This window comes from Megalobrama amblycephala, linkage group LG7 (assembly GCF_018812025.1).
Source record: "Megalobrama amblycephala isolate DHTTF-2021 linkage group LG7, ASM1881202v1, whole genome shotgun sequence".
Taxonomy (NCBI): Eukaryota; Metazoa; Chordata; class Actinopteri; order Cypriniformes; family Xenocyprididae; genus Megalobrama; species Megalobrama amblycephala.
This window is the reverse complement of record NC_063050.1, coordinates 15,597,483-15,617,186: the sequence shown is the minus strand read 5'-3', so window position 1 is coordinate 15,617,186 and position 19,704 is coordinate 15,597,483. Positions and strand designations below refer to the sequence as shown.

The 19,704-nt window shown below is 35.5% G+C and overlaps 3 protein-coding genes across 5 annotated transcripts in view; 1 reads left to right on the top strand and 2 right to left on the bottom strand.

The window, feature by feature from the left end:
• The first annotated feature begins 3,095 nt into the window (after positions 1-3,095).
• On the top strand, positions 3,096-10,907 carry ucp1 (uncoupling protein 1). The gene is made up of 7 exons (XM_048196097.1): positions 3,096-3,245; positions 3,941-4,074; positions 6,954-7,161; positions 7,303-7,500; positions 7,897-7,998; positions 9,790-9,970; positions 10,257-10,907. The coding sequence occupies exons 2-7, from the start codon at positions 3,949-3,951 to the stop codon at positions 10,369-10,371; spliced, it is 930 nt and encodes a 309-aa protein (XP_048052054.1). The 5' UTR covers positions 3,096-3,245; positions 3,941-3,948; the 3' UTR covers positions 10,372-10,907.
• Positions 10,908-12,029: 1,122 nt separating this feature from the next.
• elmod2 (ELMO/CED-12 domain containing 2) lies at positions 12,030-17,828 on the bottom strand. 2 transcript variants are annotated; one of them, XM_048196096.1, is made up of 9 exons: positions 17,679-17,828; positions 16,912-17,059; positions 15,626-15,654; positions 15,412-15,509; positions 14,449-14,578; positions 14,226-14,359; positions 14,061-14,129; positions 13,827-13,960; positions 12,030-12,905 (listed from the first exon to the last, which is right to left on the bottom strand). In XM_048196096.1, the coding sequence occupies exons 2-9, from the start codon at positions 17,054-17,056 to the stop codon at positions 12,748-12,750; spliced, it is 897 nt and encodes a 298-aa protein (XP_048052053.1). In that variant the 5' UTR covers positions 17,057-17,059; positions 17,679-17,828; the 3' UTR covers positions 12,030-12,747. The 2 variants fall into 2 exon arrangements, with proteins under 2 accessions (XP_048052053.1, XP_048052052.1); XM_048196095.1 differs by lacking the exon at positions 17,679-17,828 and adding an exon at positions 17,139-17,649.
• Positions 17,829-19,694: 1,866 nt separating this feature from the next.
• Positions 19,695-19,704, bottom strand: part of zgc:66455 (uncharacterized protein LOC393502 homolog) — a 9,478-nt gene continuing 9,468 nt past the window's right edge. For both annotated transcript variants that reach the window (XM_048196093.1, XM_048196094.1), the window contains exon 10: positions 19,695-19,704. This exon is cut by the window's right edge and continues 596 nt beyond it. The gene's annotated coding sequence lies outside the window, so the exon portion shown is untranslated.

Genomic DNA, 19,704 nt, shown 5'->3' with positions numbered 1-19,704 from the left:
GACAAGGAATGCAAAGTTTGTTGGGGGACATTTTATGTCTCTGGGGACAGGGAACGCAAAGTCTCTCAGGGGACATTTTATGTTTCTGGGGACAGGGAACGCAAAGTTTCTTGGAGGACATTTTATGTCTCTGGGACAAGGAATGCAAAGTCTCTCAGGGGACATTTTATGTTTCTGGGGACAGGGAACGCAAAGTTTCTTGGAGGGCATTTTATGTCTCTGGGACAAGGAATGCAAAGTTTGTTGGGGGACATTTTATGTCTCTGGGGACAGGGAACGCAAAGTTTCTTGGAGGACATTTTATGTCTCTGGGACAGGGAACGCAAAGTCTCTCAGGGGACATTTTATGTTTCTGGGGACAGGGAACGCAAAGTTTCTTGGAGGACATTTTATGTCTCTGGGACAAGGAATGCAAAGTTTGTTGGGGGACATTTTATGTCTGGGGACAGGGAACGCAAAGTTTCTTGGAGGACATTTTATGTCTCTGGGACAAGGAATGCAAAGTTTGTTGGGGGACATTTTATGACTCTGGGGACAGGGAACGCAAAGTTTCTCGGGGACATTTCAATTTCAATGAAAAACGGTGTTTTACTGTTTAGTTTTAATTTTTTTACAGTTATTTTTTAGAGTGAATGCATTGCAAGCATGCAAACTGTACATATATACAGTAATTGCTATTATTATTGTTATTATTATTTATATTATTATGACAGTGTGGACCAGATTTACAGCCATCAGAACTGGACGTGGTGTGAAGTCTCAGTCTTGATGTGCCTGTGATAAGCTGTTCCTGTGGTTCATGACCTGCTGTAAGACAGTCAGCAGATGCTGAAGATAATGTTCCAGCTGCATCTGGTGGCTTTTGTTTGGGCTCTGTTGCATAAGGTGAAAGCCTGTACATTTCAGGCCTGTTATCAGTCTTCCATGAACTTCAGTCACAAGCGTCACCTCCGCCCCTCCTTCACATCCCAATGCCTGACTCAGATAAACATTAGACCACTACTGGAGCGAGGATCCAGTCCTGAGGGAATCGGACAGTACAGTGGAGCTGAAGTCCTCGTGTTAGATTGACAAAGCCATGTTACACTGCAGTGTTGAGGATATATATTGATTTTTGAGTAGCTCATATTTTAAATTGTACTATGCATTCAAGCAAACATGCTTAACTAGAACATCCCCCTCCCTCTTTTTGTTCATTTCAGTGAATTAGTTGTGAAGGTTTGTTTTAGGACATCAGTAAAGGTGGTTCATTTCAGGGCATTGATTTGCTGATTCATGACTCAATATTGTCAATGGAAAAATCTCATGTCATGACAGATGTGGTTTTACTCCTGCTTTTATATAGTAAAATGTTTGGTTGAGTGATGTTAATCACAATTCATAATTTTTATTATTTATTTATAATGCTGCAAATTTAGGTTAAAGTTTCATGCTGTCACTCTCATTGTTTTTGTGCCATAAAAATACTTATCTGACCTTCTAAAATTATATAATCTGACCATTATCTGAAAGATATTGCTGTCTTAAATAGCTTTGATTTAGTTAGGCACTTTAAAAAAAATGTTGCTCTGTTTGAGTTTAATATTTTTAATATGTATATGGTTATTTTAAAAATAAAGTTTGCATTTATAGTTTTTTGGTAATTCAGTGGCGAAGAAATCACATTTTAAAATGTAATTTTAACTTCAGTTTTGTTAAATTTTAATGATGTTTGATTATCTCTGTATGTAGAATTATTATTATTAATATTTATTGTTATTAATTATTATTTTATTTATTAATATTATTTATATAATTAATTTAAATATAAATTTAGCCTTTTTAGTTTTTGGTAATGCAGTGGTGGAGAAATCACATTTTAATTCAATTTTAACTGTTCAGTTTTGTTCAAATTTCAATGGTTTGATGATATCTGTATGTAGAATTAATAATAATAATATAATAATATTGACGAATAATAATGATTTGTATTTTATTTATTATTTATTAATAATATTTGTTTAAATTAAGTATACATTTATATTTTTTAAAATAGGCAGTGGCTGTTCAATATTATATAATTCAATTTTAATCATTTTAAATTATTATTATTATTATTATTATTAATACTTATATGTTTAAAATAAATATAAATGATTTTTCTTTTTTGTAATGCAGTTGTGGAGAAATCACATTTTAATTCAATTTTAAATGTTCATTTTTGACGGTTGTTTGATATCTGTATGTAATAATACTACTAATAATATTGTTATTCATTATTATTTTATTTATTTATTAATAATATTTATGTTTCATTTTAATATACATTTAGCATTTATCTTTTTTTTGCAGTAGCTGAAAAATCACAGTTAAATTTTAATCATGTTAAATTATTATTATTAATACTTGTATGTTTAAAATAAATATTCATTTTAATGGTCCTTTGCTGATATTAATGGTACAATTTCAAACCATCTGTCTAAAGAACCAGAAAGGTCTTTGACCTTTAATGAAAGTAGTTTAATTTGAGCACTTTATTTCATTTGAGGAACATTGAGGAACGTTCAGGTTGCATTGAGTTTGACTGCACTGGTACAGTGATTGATGTTTACCATTAAATCCTGCTGGCTTGTTTTCCGCCATCTGTTAAACAGAAACTCATATACATTCTCTGAGGTTTGTTGTTGGCTCATAGCATACAGTTTCCCACCCTGCCATGAAGCCAATCATCTTTGAGACCCTGCAGGACTGTCCCAGCTCTACCATTGGCTGAGAGCGCTGTTGTTATCCTTCAATGCATCTGCACTTTCATTATTAGCAATATGATAAACATCTCCAGTCAGCATTGCAATGTACAGATATTTTCATATATTGGTCCTATAATGTCCTGCTTAAAGCTGAAATGAATGTTTTTACACTCAAACCCGTTGGTAGTCATTCATTGATGCTGTGCATGTTAATGTGCATGTTAATGACAGAAACATCTTGCAATGATTCAAGCATGAAGTTTTCAACAGCTTTGTGTCCACCAAGTTATCATAGAGGCTTGTTTATCTGGATGTGGGATGTTTTGGACTCTGTGCTGGAGGGTGGACTTTGTGTTGGCCAGTAATCTTTCCCAGAGAAACACCTCCCTGAGCAGAGGGAAAAAACAGTCTTGGATAATGATATATAAAGAAGGACCGAGAGTGTCCTCTTCCCTCCAAAGCGCCAGTTTTCATCCTCACAGCCCTGTCACTCCATCAGACAGAGGAACTCACTCACAGGTCAGTCAAAGTATAACTCTGTCTGTGTGATCTAGAAATAATAATATAACTATATTATGTGAAATATTCTTTAAAAAAAAAAAGAAAAAAAAAAAAAAGACATTTTTTAAATATTAAAAAATCTGAATTAATATGTGGTTATATAATTACATTCTTTAAAATAGAATGCAAAATCATTTTTATGTGAATGTGATGCATTATTTTTAATATTATTCATACTTTGTTATGAAAGTGCACATGCTAGCTGAGATACTTTGATCTTTACTTGGAGAACATTTGCATATGTTATAAATATTTACACCACCGGTCAAAAGCTTGGGCACTTGACTGAATTTATATTGCTCATGCTTTTAAAAACTTTTTGATCAAAAGGCTTCTGCTGATATGCTTGAAATTAGTGTTGCATGCTATTATAAATTGTGCCTAGATATGAATTTCTTTAAGAACTGTTTTATGGATGAAGAATAGAGTATGCTGTATGCAACAAGTGTGCGTTTAAAAGCATCCCAGGATGCACCACACGAAGTTGTGTGATGAGAGTTTTCATTTGTTCTCATATGTGCATTTATGTTTTTCTCAAATGTATGACTTTACTGTATTAATATAAACTGTGCAGAATGGTCATAATAAAGAATGAGCTGGTGCACTGCATGTCATGTGTTTTGTAAATAACATTGAATGCATGTGTCTGACAGCTGCCAGTATGGTGGGTCTGAAGCCGTCCGATGTTCCTCCTCCTCTGGCCGTGAAGGTCCTCAGTGCAGGATCCGCCGCCTGCATCGCTGATTTAGTCACCTTCCCTCTGGACACGGCTAAAGTGCGCCTGCAGGTACAGACCGAATGTCCCAGCAGAGCCTCTGTAGCTGCTGCATTTCTGTGTTTGCACCGATAATATTTTTATGATTATAAAAAAAATTATATAAGTAATCTGTGTAGTTGTTAGAAGTTTTGCTAAGTATTAATATTTGTAAATGTATACCTTCTTTTTTTAGATATGTGAAGAAGAAAAATAATATATTAATATAAAAATCTATATAAAAGTATTATATAATCTGTTCCTGAATATGATTGTTTTAATTATATTATATATTAAATGTATTACATCTTATGATATATATATATTAAAATATTATAAGATATTTTTATATATTTTATAATATTTTTTATTAATTTTAAGACGTTTTGGTAGGTGTCTTAAGATGTATGTCTTGGCAAAAAAACAAATATTAAAGTTTTATTATAAGTTTTAAGAGCAGGTGTGCCGAAATTTGACTCCATGACAAATTATTCCCCACCCCCCTTGTTTACACCACTACTTAGCCCCGCCCTCTAATCTTAACTCCACCCCCACACCTAATACTAAACCTACCCATACTGGGGACTTAAGGAGGGGTAATAATCTGGTGGGGGTCGAGCACTGAAAAGCGGACAATGATGTAACACATATAAGTATCCCTAACAAGAAAAACATGTGGCCGATTCACATATTTGTGAGACCATAAACTACATAGCAACTACAGCTATGAGACTAAAAGTACTGAGCAAATACAGATGGCGGAGCATTGAATAATATTAGGCCTTGTTGATAGCCATGAAATAAACATGTTTTAGACTACCAGATATAAATACAGCTTAGATACACAATTCCAGCAGTTTTACCATAAATACAGACAAGTTACCATGACACTGATGATGTCACCAACTGGTGACAAAAAATAAAAACACTGTGAAATAATTGCGACCAATCATCTAGCCCCCTAAAAATGAAAAGATACTTTTAAGGCACATTCACAACAAGAACGATAACTATACAGATAATGATAAAAATATAGTTACGATATAGAAGGATATAACACTGACAGCCAATCAGAATACATTCTAATTTAAGGGATCGCACATTTAAAATGGCCAATGACATTGCGGTGAAGTTGATCGCAGAGGTCCAGAAAAAGCCACCACTGTTTGACAAGTCAAACCCCCTTTTCAAGGATACTTTAAAGAAAATGGATATGGAAAACAATCAGTCATACCCTCAGAATAAATGGTGAGAAGTATTAACGATGAGATGATTATGCCAGGCTAGCAAACAGAGTAACATAAAATGACCTCAGTTTCGACAACATTGTCTTGCTTCAACTGAAATTGCAGTGAAAAAGACTAGGTGTTGTTTTTATTTCACTATATTGACTATATCAGCTAAATTCACCGTTAGATTAGATCGATTACACTAGCTATTCACTTGAGACATAGCATGCTGAGGACATCTGCTGGTGTAAATGCAACAAGAACAGCAAAAACATGTTGTACACACTTTGAAACTGCAGTGCGGAATAAAAAAAACGTTATCATTTGTTGGTGTGGACACAAATATAGTTATCGTTCTGTTGTGAACGGGCCTTTAGCCTACTCAGTAGAGCTGCATTCTTCGAGGTGCAGGAAGTTCGTAGGTTAATGTGTGAATGTGCCAATCAAAATGTGACTTTGTGAAACAGGCTGTCCTTAAAGGTGCCCTAGAATTAAAAATTTAATTTACCTTGGCATAGTTAAATAACAAGAGTTCAGTATATGGAAATGACATACATTGAGTCTCAAACTCCATTGTTTCCTCCTTCTTATATAAATCTCATTTGTTTAAAAGACCTCAGAAGAACAGGCGAATCTCAACATAACACCGACTGTTACGTAACAGTCAGGATCATTAATATGTACGCCCCCAACATTTGCATATGCCAGCTCATGTTCAAGGCATTAGACAAGGGCAGCCAGTATTAACGTCTGGATCTGCACAGCTGAATCAACAGACTAGGTAAGCAAGAACAACAGCGAAAAATGGCAGATGGAGCAATAATAACTGACATGATCCATGATATCATGATATTTTTAGTGATATTTGTAAATTGTCTTTCTAAATGTTTCGTTAGCATGTTGCTAATGTACTGTTAAATGTGGTTAAAGTTACCAACGTTTCTTACTGTATTCACGGAGACAAGAGCCGTTGCTATTTTCATTATTAAACACTTGCAGTCTGTATAATTCAAAAACACAACTTCATTCTTTATAAATCTCTCCAACAGTGTGTAATGTTAGCTTTAGCAACGGAGCACAGCCTCAAACTCATTCAGAATCAAATGTAAACATCCAAATAAATACAATACTCACATAATCCGATGTATGCAGGCAGCATGCATGACGAACACTTTGTAAAAATCCATTTTGAGGGTTATATTAGCTGTGTGAACTTTGTTTATGCAATGATAGAGTCGAGCGCTCAGGAGGGGGCGGAGAGCGCGAGCAATTAAAGGGGCCGCAGCCTGAATCGGCGCATTTCTAATTATGCCCCAAAATAGGCAGTTAAAAAAATTAATTAAAAAAAATCTATGGGGTATTTTAAGCTGAAACTTCACAGACACATTCAGGGGACACCTTAGACTTATATTACATCTTGTAAAAAAACGTTTGATGGCACCTTTAACAAAAATGTTGCTAGAGCAGCCTAATATTAATGCCAGAAAGCCTATGCACTTGGCAATTGTGCTATTCTATTTCATCATTAAAATCCATTTTCACACTGATCTTGACTGAGGGGGCAGGATAGTCCAGCTGAGGGGACGATGCCCTCCGTAGCTCCAGCTCTCCAAAATTATAGTTAAAAAGTATTTCTCTGGTCTACTCCCATCACAATCTTTCCATGTTCCTGTTTTGTCCCAGATCCAGGGAGAGAAGGCGGTGACGGGCGCTGCTAAGGGCATCCGTTACAGAGGGGTGTTCGGGACCATCAGCACCATGGTGAGAACGGAGGGGCCGCGCTCGCTCTACAACGGCTTGGTCGCTGGTCTTCAGAGACAGATGGCCTTCGCATCCATACGAATCGGCCTCTACGACAGCGTCAAGAGCTTCTACACGCGCGGCAAAGACAGTGAGTCCAACGAGACCGCATGCCTCTGTATAACACACATCGTTGCATACAAAAGAAAAGATCTCAGCTGTTTCTGCTAGACAAGAATGAGAATATTGGGATGGACGCTTGTTTATTGGCTGGTTGATTTTCGCCTTGCAGACCCGAACGTGGGCGTGAGGATCTTGGCGGGCTGCACCACTGGAGCGATGGCCGTGTCCGTGGCTCAGCCTACAGATGTGGTGAAGGTGCGTTTCCAGGCGCAGATGAACCTGCAGGGTGTGGGCAGACGCTACAACGGCACCATGCAGGCCTACAGACAGATCTTCCAGCTCGAGGGGCTCAGAGGCCTGTGGAAAGGTGCGGCTCAGAAAGAATTACTCATTTTAAATATGATGAAGTGCAGCATCCATCCGGATTCAGCAGATAATAAGTGAATTACTTGGGACACTACATAGGCAGCAGCTCAGTGTGCCATACAAAATGTGAAGCACAACTGATTTAAAAAGAGCCATTATTGGGTAATGATAGTGGGTTTTCTTTATTTAGACTCTGGGATTGTCTTAGATTCAGTTAGAATCTTTTAAATCCCTTGCTTAAATATTCAAATATTTAAAATGTGTTTTGGCCAAAATAATGTTCTTAATCCTGATATGCATGTTTTTTTTCTCATACCAGCTCTGGCTTTGCTTAAGAAACAACAGCACTGATGATCCCAATGAATATCTTATTTATTTGTGATTTGTTTTAATACAGGAACTCTACCGAACATCACGAGGAACGCCCTGGTCAACTGCACAGAGCTGGTGTCTTACGATCTCATCAAAGAAGCCATTCTCAAACATAAACTCTTGTCAGGTAAGTCACATGACTGAAGACTCACGGTACACCTGGAAATCAGGAGCCTTAAATCCAGTTGGATATATAAATAAACAGGAACAACATTACTGTTACCAATCCTGTTTTTATTTAGCATTTTTATTAAGTAGGAATCATTAAATCCATAACATATGATTTCAGCATGTTTCCCAAAACTCAAAGCATGTGCCAGCATGTGACGGCACCTCGAAATCAGGCCAAGAGTCCATAAGGAGACACAGCTGGAGTGTTTGTGATTGGTCAAAAGCTCACACACCCTCCCTTTAGTGTCCAACCTGTGTGGAACATGTTAGAATCAACCAGTGCAAACCACTTTCACCAGATAAGATAGTACTGGTGATCAGGTCATGCTTTGGAGAATCAGCAAACTATGACATGACATCAGCACATCTGTAGTGAAAGGCCTGTGAAAGCAGGGCAAAGGTGTGATGAAGCTCCACACAGACACACACAGATCAGAGTGTCTCTGACGTAGTGATGTCATATTGTTAACTTAAACTAACACTGTTCAAATGTGTTGCTGTTAATTGAAAAAAGCTGAAATTAAATATAAATGTTAGATTACACTTTAAAAAAGTGTTTTATTTAGGTTAGTTGCCAATTGTTTCTAACTTTCGTATAAGTGCTAAAATGACTAAAACTAAAATGAAATAAAAATAAACAAATAGAAATAATAATTTTTTTTTTAAAAAAATTAACGAAGCTCATTACAAAATGACTTAAAACTACAATGGAAAACTGTAAATATACAAGTAAATGCTGATTATTATTAAAATAATGAATTAAATATTTAATAAAACTAATTAAAATATTAATAAATGCTATAATAGTATATAAATAATACTAAAATAACACTGGTCTACATCAGACATGTCATTTACATATACATTAAAGCGACTATGTCTATGTTTCTATTATTTTTTTATTTGAGTACATCAAGTAAATTTAGTACATTTAGTACTTGCTACTCACATGGTGGTCAAAAATGACGAATTTTTATTTCAGTGAAATGAATGTACTATATTTTAGTTTGATAATGTTTTTTTTTTTATATATATTTTGTAGTTTGAGGGGATTTTATGCTACTAAATTATATTTATAGAATAGTTATGATCCGTTTACTGTCTGTTAATCACTTTTTGAGCTTAGTTTAAGTTGGAAATTTCAATTTCAGGTCTGTCATTAATTTTTTAAAGATGACACTTGTGAAGTAAAAAAAAAAGTTACATAAAAAAAGCTTATTATTATTATGAAAAATGCATAAAATACTATTTTTAAATTTTATATATTTTCCAAAACATGTTTCAATCTGAAACTGTAAAAGAAACATAAATCGAAACAAGCTGTGTTCCAAATTTGAGATTGATATCTCAAAAAATGAGCTTTCAGTAAGATTTTGTTTGGGTGCAGTACTAAACGTTTGCACTAGATTAAATTCGATTCCCATTTGTTTCCAATGCGCTCATTTTTGACCGCGAACAATTAGAGTGTAACTTTTTTTTTTCAGGACCATTTAACCTTTTCAAATCATGTCCATTAGCCTATTTGTGTTTTTGTGTGTGTGTGTGTGTGTGTCCATATAGCAAGTGCCAAAACCTTTATCAATTTTCGTACAATTCCAGTGAAGAAAATATTTCGAAAAAAGCAAAACAGCACCAGAGGGTTAAACTAAATGAAAATGAGAAATGTTTTTTTATATTATATAATGAGTAACAAGAGAGCTTTCAATCACACATTTCAGTAACATTTATTCCTGTTTTTGCATTGCAGACAATCTCCCGTGTCATTTTGTGTCTGCGTTCGGAGCCGGTTTCATCACAACGGTGATCGCGTCTCCTGTGGACGTGGTGAAGACTCGCTACATGAACTCTCCTCCCGGTCAGTACAGAAGCTCCCTCAACTGTGCTTGGACTATGATGACCAAAGAGGGACCCACCGCATTTTACAAAGGGTGAGCGAGCACATACTTTAACACTAACCCTATCTATCTTACATGCTGTTTACGACATATAGTATACGACTGGGATCACTGTGTCACATTGTGAAATTTTATTGCAGGCTACTTGTAAATGTAACATTTGTATCCTGGTTGAATAAAGGTGAATAATAGTAAAACCTTATCTAATGCTGATTTCTGACTAGAGTCCCCTTAACACCGAAAACGATAATTAAACACCCACATCAATGCACGATATTGTGAATGGGCCTTAACAGACAAAACTTTTCTTTTCTTTCAGTTTCGTTCCATCATTTCTGAGGTTGGGCTCCTGGAACGTGGTGATGTTCGTGTCGTTCGAGCAGCTGAAGAGGGCTATGATGATGTCCAGGAACAGAATCGAGGCCACCACGTAGATGCTAAACTCAAACTGACATCCTTTCAAACACACAGACTCACATGAGCGGCTGTTTTAAACACCTCTGACGGGCGATGAAAACCAGAGCGCAGGCGCAGCAACTTCCAGTTTCAGACTTCCACATGGAAGCTGAACAGGCAACACTATGGGATGCATCAATGAGCATTTGATAGAAACATCAGCATCAGATCATGATGGTCATCCTTTCTCCTTCAGGGCATTTTTCATGTATAAATAATTATGAAACCACTACACAATACAACTATTGATCATCCAATGCACAGATTGAAATGAGAGGATGTTCTGAACCACACCCCCTTGATATAATGTACATAATGTTTATGTAATATTTATCTTTCTAAGCAATTAGTGCTTTGTTTAAAGCAACTATTTACCTTAAAGTCTATTTAACCCTAAATATTTTAAAACGTAACCCTGGAATGACCTAGAAAGTGAGATTGCCTCATTACTGGAAACCTATAAAAACAAGAAGATAGCATACATGGTTCAATAAAACACCTTTATACTTCTGTATGTCTTTATGGGGACAGTGGAATATTAAGTCGTTGTGGTACTTTATGTGAAATAAGATTAATGTTCAAAGGCTTGAGTCTCTCTTTATAAAAATCTTTACATTGTCATATACTGATAATAATACATGGTCAAATAATTGACTTCGATATTTAGAGGGTCTCTAAGAATTTATAAGAATGTATTAATTGTTTTTATTATTGCCAATGTGTGAACAGCTTTAACGAAACTTAAAAAACGAGACCTTCCTCTGCTTCCTAGGTTGTTTATGAAAGCCTTAAGACTGATTTTTATGTGAAGGACTCGGGACGTTTTTGCCAGGAAAATCAAAATGATGTGACGGTTACGCGCGCTCCCGGGAGTGTCTCTTATGACACACATTTGTAGTCTCAAATATACTTTATAATTAATCTATCATAGTGTAATTTTACTTACCTCATCTGTCAACATGATGTCGGTGAATTGCAGAGCTTGTGCAAACATCCACATTCACATCGTTTCGTAACTTCTGTTTTCTCATTGGTATCATTTTTGTTGCGTTTGTTTTTAAGAAAGTGTGCAGCACATATTTACATATTTATCTAAATGTCAGTTAACAGAATATCGCTGCAAAGACAACTTATTTTTACTTCAAAAAGAACAAACAAGAACTTGAATGACAACTTCAACTTGATTCACGTTCAGTGTCATGTTGTGCACGAGTGCGAGCAATAAGTTGCTGGCTGCAGTTCACTTAACGGCCACCAGTGTCACTAATAACAAGGGTTCCTAAATTCAACATATAGAATTTTTAAATATTTATGGTATCATGCATTAGTCATGCAGATGTTGATTGGTTATATATATTATATATATATAAATTCTATAAACCTCATTTTTGTAACAACAAGGTGACTTTTAAACAGCATTTTGCTTGTTATCCAAGCAGATTTTATTAACATAATTGTTGAGAGACTACAAGGATTATTTAAAAAAATTAATGTCACAGGATGAGTTAAAATCATCTAGTAAAGGAAAAAGATGAATAAAAATGATTAAAATGGCAACCACGTAAAAAAAAATTTGTTTTACTAATCTCAAATATTTCATTCTTATTACCAAAGCTCTAAAGAAAATAAGCAAACGTTGCGTTTTAATGTCACTAATTTTATTCTTCAACATTAGGTATGAATCCAACACTATAAAATTAATTGGGTCATCAGGAATAAAAAGTTACATCTTCAAAACCAAACATCGTTTATAAATAAGACAACAACACATCAACGTTTGTGCATACAAATGCTGTACTTTGGAATTGAGTTGAGGTCTGAATAATATTCACAGAACAGATCATATAACCGATTAGATATTAAATACTTGTTTATAGGCCACATCAAGAATTGTGCAGACGATGACGGGTGAAAGTTTAATACAACTTAAACGCATTTTAACATGCAAAGATGTTGAATCATCTGCATATAGGACAAAAACAACTTCTTAAAATCTTATGAACAGAAACATCAACTTCCTGAGATGGGTAAACATTAAGAAGCAGGAGTCATGTGTGCACGACCAAAACGTTCATGTGTGATGGGGAAGTTTAAAATATCACTTCTAAAGTATTTTTTGTAATACTTAACAGTGGAAGTCTTTTCCCTGACCAGGTAAATGCAGCTAAACAACCAGCTATGTACCCTTGATGTACACTCAATACAATTGTTGTTTAATTATTAATATTCAAATAAAGTTTCATGCACGTTGTACATTTCCAAACTAAAAACTATCATGAAGTCAATGGAAAAAGAAAACAAAAGGAACTGTTCCGGTTTCCTATTGTCTTTGAAATGATGCTGGAACGCTGAAGTCACTTTTCTTGGTCCACGGTCATGAGAAGCGTGACCTCCGGCACCTGAAGCTGCCCTTTGACCTTGTCGTGAAACTTCTCTCTGTAGCGATTGAACTCCATAATGCTCTCCGGCTCCTCTTCCAACCAGAACTTATCGAACTCATACGCCAGGTAACCTACCAACAGAGACAGAGGAAACACATGACCATAACTGGGACAAGGAAAAACAGGTCCAACAAAGAAAAAGAAAACACATTTTCTTTATGTAAAATGTAATTTATTTTGTAAGCCTATTTTAGGATCGTTGAATAGAAAATTTACTGTAATATAAGGCAAAAAAATGAAATTCTGTATAAAACTTTTTTTTTTTTTTCAAATAAGCATAAATGTAGTATGACTATTACCCATTATTATGCAAAAAGAACTATTGTTGTTTATTATTCACTAAAAATAATTAATAAATAATAATTTAAAGTATAAATTATAAAGTATTGTTTTTTTGGTCAACATAATAGTCTTCCATTGCATTTCTGCTGATTTTAATTTTTCTTCTTCTTTTTTTTTTTAAACAGTATTTTATATTTTATTTGTTTTTTACAGTAATGAGAACGAAATAAGACCAAATTTTTCTTTGATACAGAGCTAAGAGATGGTTACAACTACACAGCCCAGTATAAAATAGCTTTCATTTTGAGAGATATTTGTATTCATCAGGGAGCCGCTTTCAAAATGCTGGGTATTGAAATCTCGTTTGAATCCGCGCTCGTGTTTACTTTCACTTTCGCGCATCTGTAAATATGGAGCGGCGGCGACCGTTATCCAACTGAATGAAATGTTTTTTATTTAAATATAAAGCAAAATGACAGTGGAGGCGTAATGTAAACGTAGCGGTGGCATATTCTTTCCTAATCATCCTAACACTCTGTCATGGCAATATCACAAGACTACTTTTCGCCTCAACGAGAAATCTCATCACATTTTAGTCTTGCGAGATCTCGTCACAGCCCTAATATATATATATATATATATATATATATATATATATATATATATATATATATATATATATATATATATATATGCGTGTGTGTACTCACAGTAGAACTGATGGAAGTGCAGCATTTCGGGTTTTCCTGGTACTGCGTTATAGAAATGAAGCTTCAGAGCATTACTCTTCATCAAGCTGTATGCCATCTCGGTCAGATTGATGCCCACTATGGCATACGAGTATCTGCAATGACACAAAGATATCATAATAATAAGTATCCGTTTCACTAACAATCCCGAGTAACGCTAAGTGTGGCGTATGACGTAGATCAGTGAGGACTTACCCTAGTCTGGGGTGATTCGCATGTGACAGGACCTGCCGGGCAGCATCAGTGTATTTCTCACTGAAAAAACTGAGAAAACAAAGAAAAACATCAATGATCAAGGAAGCAACGGGATGAAAACAGCACCTTCCTGTAATTCATCATAATCAGAGATGTTCCACATACAGAAGGTTTGTGAGTCCCAGCATCCCCATCCCTCTGAAGTCAGTCTTCGGGTCATCGCCCTGAAAACCGATGTCTCCCCACTGCTTAGTGATCCTCGATTCCAACTTCACTGACGGCATCAACAAATCCCACAACTGGAGGAGAGCAAACAAACACAGAAGACTTGTCAGAACTGAAAAACTCTGAAGCTCAAATCATCTTCAGGTGAGATATCAGACTTCACCTTCAGAAGCATGGTCTCGTGTGCCTCGTTTTCAGAGTCGAACACCTCTTTTCTTAGTTCCTCAACCGCCTCAAACAGCTTGTTATATCCGTTGATCTGTAACAAGCACTGGCGAAGATTCATCTTAAACCTGTAAGAGTGAAACTGCTGTTAGACCTTAATATCCACAACATTCTATATATAAAACAAAGGACAACTGGGAAAATAAAAATTGTGAAGCCAATAAAACTTTTTGATTAGTGAGTCTCTGATTTAAACTTCAGTAGATCAAAAGTTTGACTCTTTTCCATGAATCACTACAAAGTGTTTCAATGAATGAATTCATAATGTTTATTCAGTTGATTCACTGCTACTCATACATGTTCACTGAAGTCCTAGTGTTTTTTATTTACCTTTATGCATTTGTCAAATATTAAAATAAATACCTAAAATATTTGTAATATTTATTCAAATGTTTTGATATTTATTTTAATACATTTTAATATTTATATTAGGGACAAATGGTTATTTTTAACTAGATTGTGTTATGCTGCATTTCCCAGCAGTTTTTTTTTTTAATTTTTGTATTTTTCTTTTTTCTTCCTTGAAATATTATTTCAAATGAAAGGATGATGGTTCTTTTGTAATGTGTAATTTGTATTTTTTTGTGAAAAGTAAAAAAAAGTTTCTTAACAATAAATATATTGTTAAAATGTCTTACAAAAACAATTGCAACAGACTTGAGGCTATTTGGTCAAAATGAAGGTTCCTCTATTCAGAAAAATTACAGTTTATGCCATTTCAGAGCAAATATATAAATATCTAGAATACAGTCGTCGTGGTGTGAAAAGCTTAATAATGTACAAAAAAACTACAGATAATCTCATATTGTGAACATGAACAATTTAAAAAATGTGAATGTCTTCACTTTAAAGTTGATTTTCCCTACTGAATAAAGTTAACGCAATCTTAAGAAAGCCTCACGTAGGATCTTTCTGCTCCTTGATTCTCTTTTCCCGGATTATTTGAGCCAGATGATCCTCCAAATCATTCTCCTTTAAAGACAAAGCGGCTCGCAATACCTGATCAAACACAAACAAATAGAGTTCGTCAGATAAATCTTGGCAGATCAATCAATGTGGTTCCCATCCATGTTTACTCAGATAATAAAGTGCTGAAGCAAACAGATTACACATACCTTGCTTTTGGAGGACTTCAGAGAATACTCTACAAAGAAAAGCAATGATGGGTTTGTAAAAGTTATCCATGACAATTCAAATTTTGTCTTAAAGGTGCAATATGTAAAATTTCCTGTCCCCTAGAGGCCGCTAGAGGCCTATTCAAAACAAAGGCGTAGCTTGATGATGCCAAGTTTGAACGCGGAATTTTGGGACATGTGGTCTTCACATCACAGCTGGTGGAATAGGGATAAGACTCGGAAAGAAATCATATTCATGGATGAGATTATTAATGTTACTGTAGTATGAAGCAGAGCAGGACCGAATATTGAGGGAGCTGAACGTGGGAGCTGAACGAGGCCGCTGGAGCGACTGCACAACACGCGCCTCACGAGCAGAGGAACTTTTATTATGCCACATTCGCCGACACTTCTTCCGCTTTTTCGGTCATGAGTATGAGGTAACGCAGCTCTGTTTATCATATTAGATACATTTGAGTGTGTTGAAAATGTTATAACGTTACTCTGTGCGTTCGCTCAGTGGCTGCTGAGAGGCAATGTTACACACTGCAGTAAGATAGATCGATTTCAGAATATCATATTAAATGCTGGATGGCTTGTGTTGATAAATGGCATGCAATTAATTTTAAAACATACTGTATGATGGAGAAAATGCTATATTACTGTTACTAAAAATAAAACTGCAACTAGATATTATTATTATGCTATATTATGCTATGTTAGCTACTTCACCAAATAGTGTTTTTCACTGAGGCATGGTAAAGCATGGTACTCGCAAAAAATCAAGAAAATTAGATTTAAACTATAAGACTAAACGTGTTGAGCTATATAACAATAATTCGTTTTCTGTCTATAAATATATCAAAACCTTGTCTATTAAAACATGTAATATATTAAAGCGTCTTTGGCGTTTCCATGGTTTCTACAAAATAAAACCAGAAACCGAGGGTAACGCGGGTATGACGCCATTGACAGGCGACTCCTCACACGTCCCGGAGCCTTGGTTAAAACTGCAATTTTCTCACGATTTACAAATAGTTGGAAACATTTGGGATATTGTAAGTACTCAAGTGAACAAAATATATAACACTGGCCTAATGGTTTTAGGATATTTTACTGCAAAATATCTTATATTGCACCTTTAAAAAAAGAGTTTCAGCCAAATACAATAATCACTACAACAGGTCACTGCATGAACAGAACTTTAAGGTTAAAACGATACCTTTAACTACTCTCCCATACATTAATAAACATAAATAAGTCTAGTGCACACATATCATCGTCACCTATCTGTGATGTCCTCAGAGCTCCAGCTTTGCATCGGGCACAAATGCGCTGTAACTCGCATCTTCCTGTGACCAGCCGGAGCAACCATTTCAACCAGAAGCGCAGACAGGAGGAATAGAAACACTTCCAGATATACCCCAACATCCTCTGAAATACAAACATGATCAGTTAGTTTCAGTCCAACTATTGCACTTGATCCACATGCATTATTACACACGCAACATACACAATATGGGCACTTTCCATGCATTTTCTTAGAATGAACTGCATACAGCTCGTGCACACAACTCTTTCTGGCTCTAGAGCCACACATCAGTAATATCCACTTCAGTCAAAGCAAATGAGCTGCTGCTGATCCTTGTACTCTGTCAAAACTCCAGGCATTGTGCTAGGAATAAGCATTATTAGTAATCTCTAACCAATAAGATCTATGCATGACTCTGTTTACACTGTCCGCTATCAAATCAGCCCTCGGAACTCACACAAAGCACACAAACTATTCAACTGCATGACTAATTAAGCTGATACGAAAGCCAAACAAATGATGCTCTAAGAAAATCAGATGGACAACACAACAGGTTGTTCATGCACGAGACATATTGAACATCAAAAACACAAATATGCAGCGTGAATTCAACTGATGAGGCAATTCGCGTGACGCTGCCGCAGTTTATACTGCTTCACGTTGAGTCGCTGGTTTTTCTAGCATTTAATATTATTTACTAAAGATGTTATGGAGTCCAGTAACTGTATGCATCACACTTACTAGCAGTCACTTCGCCCGGAAATGATTCGGGTTGGTGCGCATGCGCAGAAGAACGGACGCTTGAACCATAATCCTAGAGGGCTCAAATGAGCCTTTCTGTGAGAAATCACTTTTAATCTTTTAATATATATAGACCATTTGGAGTAGGTTATTTATATAATAATACACTTATCTGTTTGGGAGAAGAAGAAAAAAACACTTCGATTTTCAGCGGGAATGAAAGCGAGGCTGAGAGGGATAGACATGCATTACTTAAGTGGTTTGTACTGTTATATAATGTTTTTGGATTATTCTTTGGACAAAACACTGAAAAAATATCTTTACAAGAAATTTCAGTTGACAAAACAAACAAACAACAACATGAGCTGTGGAAAATTATAAATGATCTAGGAGCTTTATACAGCCCTTAGGAAAATTAACCATGGTTTTACAACAAATAAAAACAAAACAACATCATGGTTATTGTAGTTAAAGGGTTAGTTCACCCAAAAATGAAAATAATGTCATTTATTAGGCTACTCACCCTCATGCCGTTCCACACCCGTAAGACCTTCGTTCATCTTCGGAACACAAATTAAGATATTTTTGTTGAAATCCGACGACTCCGTGAGGCCTTCATAGCCAGCAGTGACATTTCCTCTCAAAATCCATTAATGTACTAAAAATATATTTAAATCAGTTCATGTGAGTACAGCGGTTCAATATTATTATAAAGCTACGAGAATATTTTTGGTGCACCAAAAAAACAAAATAACGACTTATTTAGTGATGGCCGATTTCAAAACACTGCTTCAGGAAGCTTCAGAGCATAATGAATCAGCGTATCGAATCATGATTTGGATCGTGCATCAAACCGCCAAACTGTTGAAATCACGTGACTTTGGCGCTCCGAACAGCAGATTCGGCACGTTGATTCATTATGCTCCGAAGCCTAATGAAGCAGTGTTTTGAAATCGGCCACCACTACATAAGTCGTTATTTTGTTTGGCGCACCAAAAATATTCTCGTCACTTTATAATATTAATACTGAACCACTGTACTCACATGAACCGATTTAAATATGTGTTTAGTACATTAATGGATCTTGAGAGAGGAAATGTCATTGCTGGCTATGCTGGCCTCACTGAGACATCAGATTTCAACTAAAATATCTTAATTTGTGTTCTGAAGATTAACAAAGGTCTTACGGGTGTGGAACGGCATGAGGGTGAGTAATAAATGACAGAATTTTCATTTTTAGGTGAACTAACCCTTTAATCCATGGTAACAACAAATTAACCATGGTTTTCCGGCACTAACCATAGTTTAACCGTGGTACTTGTAGCAAAAGTGTGGTTATACAAATGGTAATTTTCCACCAGAAAACATGGTTACACTTTTACTATAATAAAACCATGGTTAATTTCCATAAGGGGGATGCCATTTAAAACATTGTACGTCTATCCCTCACAGCCTCGCTTTCATAATTCATACCCATCATGGGACTGCTCTGAATAAGGTCTATTGTAAATCAATGATACTGTACAAATGTACAGGTTCACACCTCCTTTGAATTTCTAAAGATTTTTAATAGAGATTACACTTACCAAAAGCAATTTCAGCTAATGAAAAATTTTAGAGGTAAAATACCTAGTAAATACCTTTACATAACTAGTAAAACGTATCCACCTAATTTTACAAAGTGTCGCAGAAGTATTTCATTAGGGTAAACTAGAAGTGGAGTACTGTAATTGTAAAAACATTTGCGCTCTTAAGTGTTTTTCTGATATGTTGAGGTTTCTGTGTCTGTAGGATTTAAAAAAATCTGTCACACATTCAACTCAATTCATAAAACCACATGGAAAGTTACTTTTTTAAAGTAATGTGTTAGCTGCAATATTGCGTTACGAAAAGTAACTGATATTTTGTTTTAAATATAAAAGTAACGCACTACTTTACTAGTAACTTGGGGAAAGTAATCCGATTACTTGTAATGCGTCACTTCCAACACCGAAAACCACAAAGTACAGAAAGCACTTGAGTTCTA

Coding starts and splice junctions, on each gene's coding strand:
- ucp1 (XM_048196097.1), top strand. CDS start 3,949: ATGGTGGGTCTGAAGCCGTCCGATGTTCCTCCTCCTCTGGCCGTGAAG. Junction 7,162..7,302: donor CTACACGCGCGGCAAAGACA/GTGAGTCCAACG, acceptor TTCGCCTTGCAG/ACCCGAACGTGGGCGTGAGG. Junction 7,501..7,896: donor GCTCAGAGGCCTGTGGAAAG/GTGCGGCTCAGA, acceptor GTTTTAATACAG/GAACTCTACCGAACATCACG.
- elmod2 (XM_048196095.1), bottom strand. CDS start 17,225: ATGTGTGGCTCTAGAGCCAGAAAGAGTTGTGTGCACGAGCTGTATGCA. Junction 15,655..16,911: donor TCTGAGGACATCACAGATAG/GTGACGATGATA, acceptor TTTTCTTTGTAG/AGTATTCTCTGAAGTCCTCC. Junction 12,906..13,826: donor GCACTTCCATCAGTTCTACT/GTGAGTACACAC, acceptor CTCTGTTGGTAG/GTTACCTGGCGTATGAGTTC.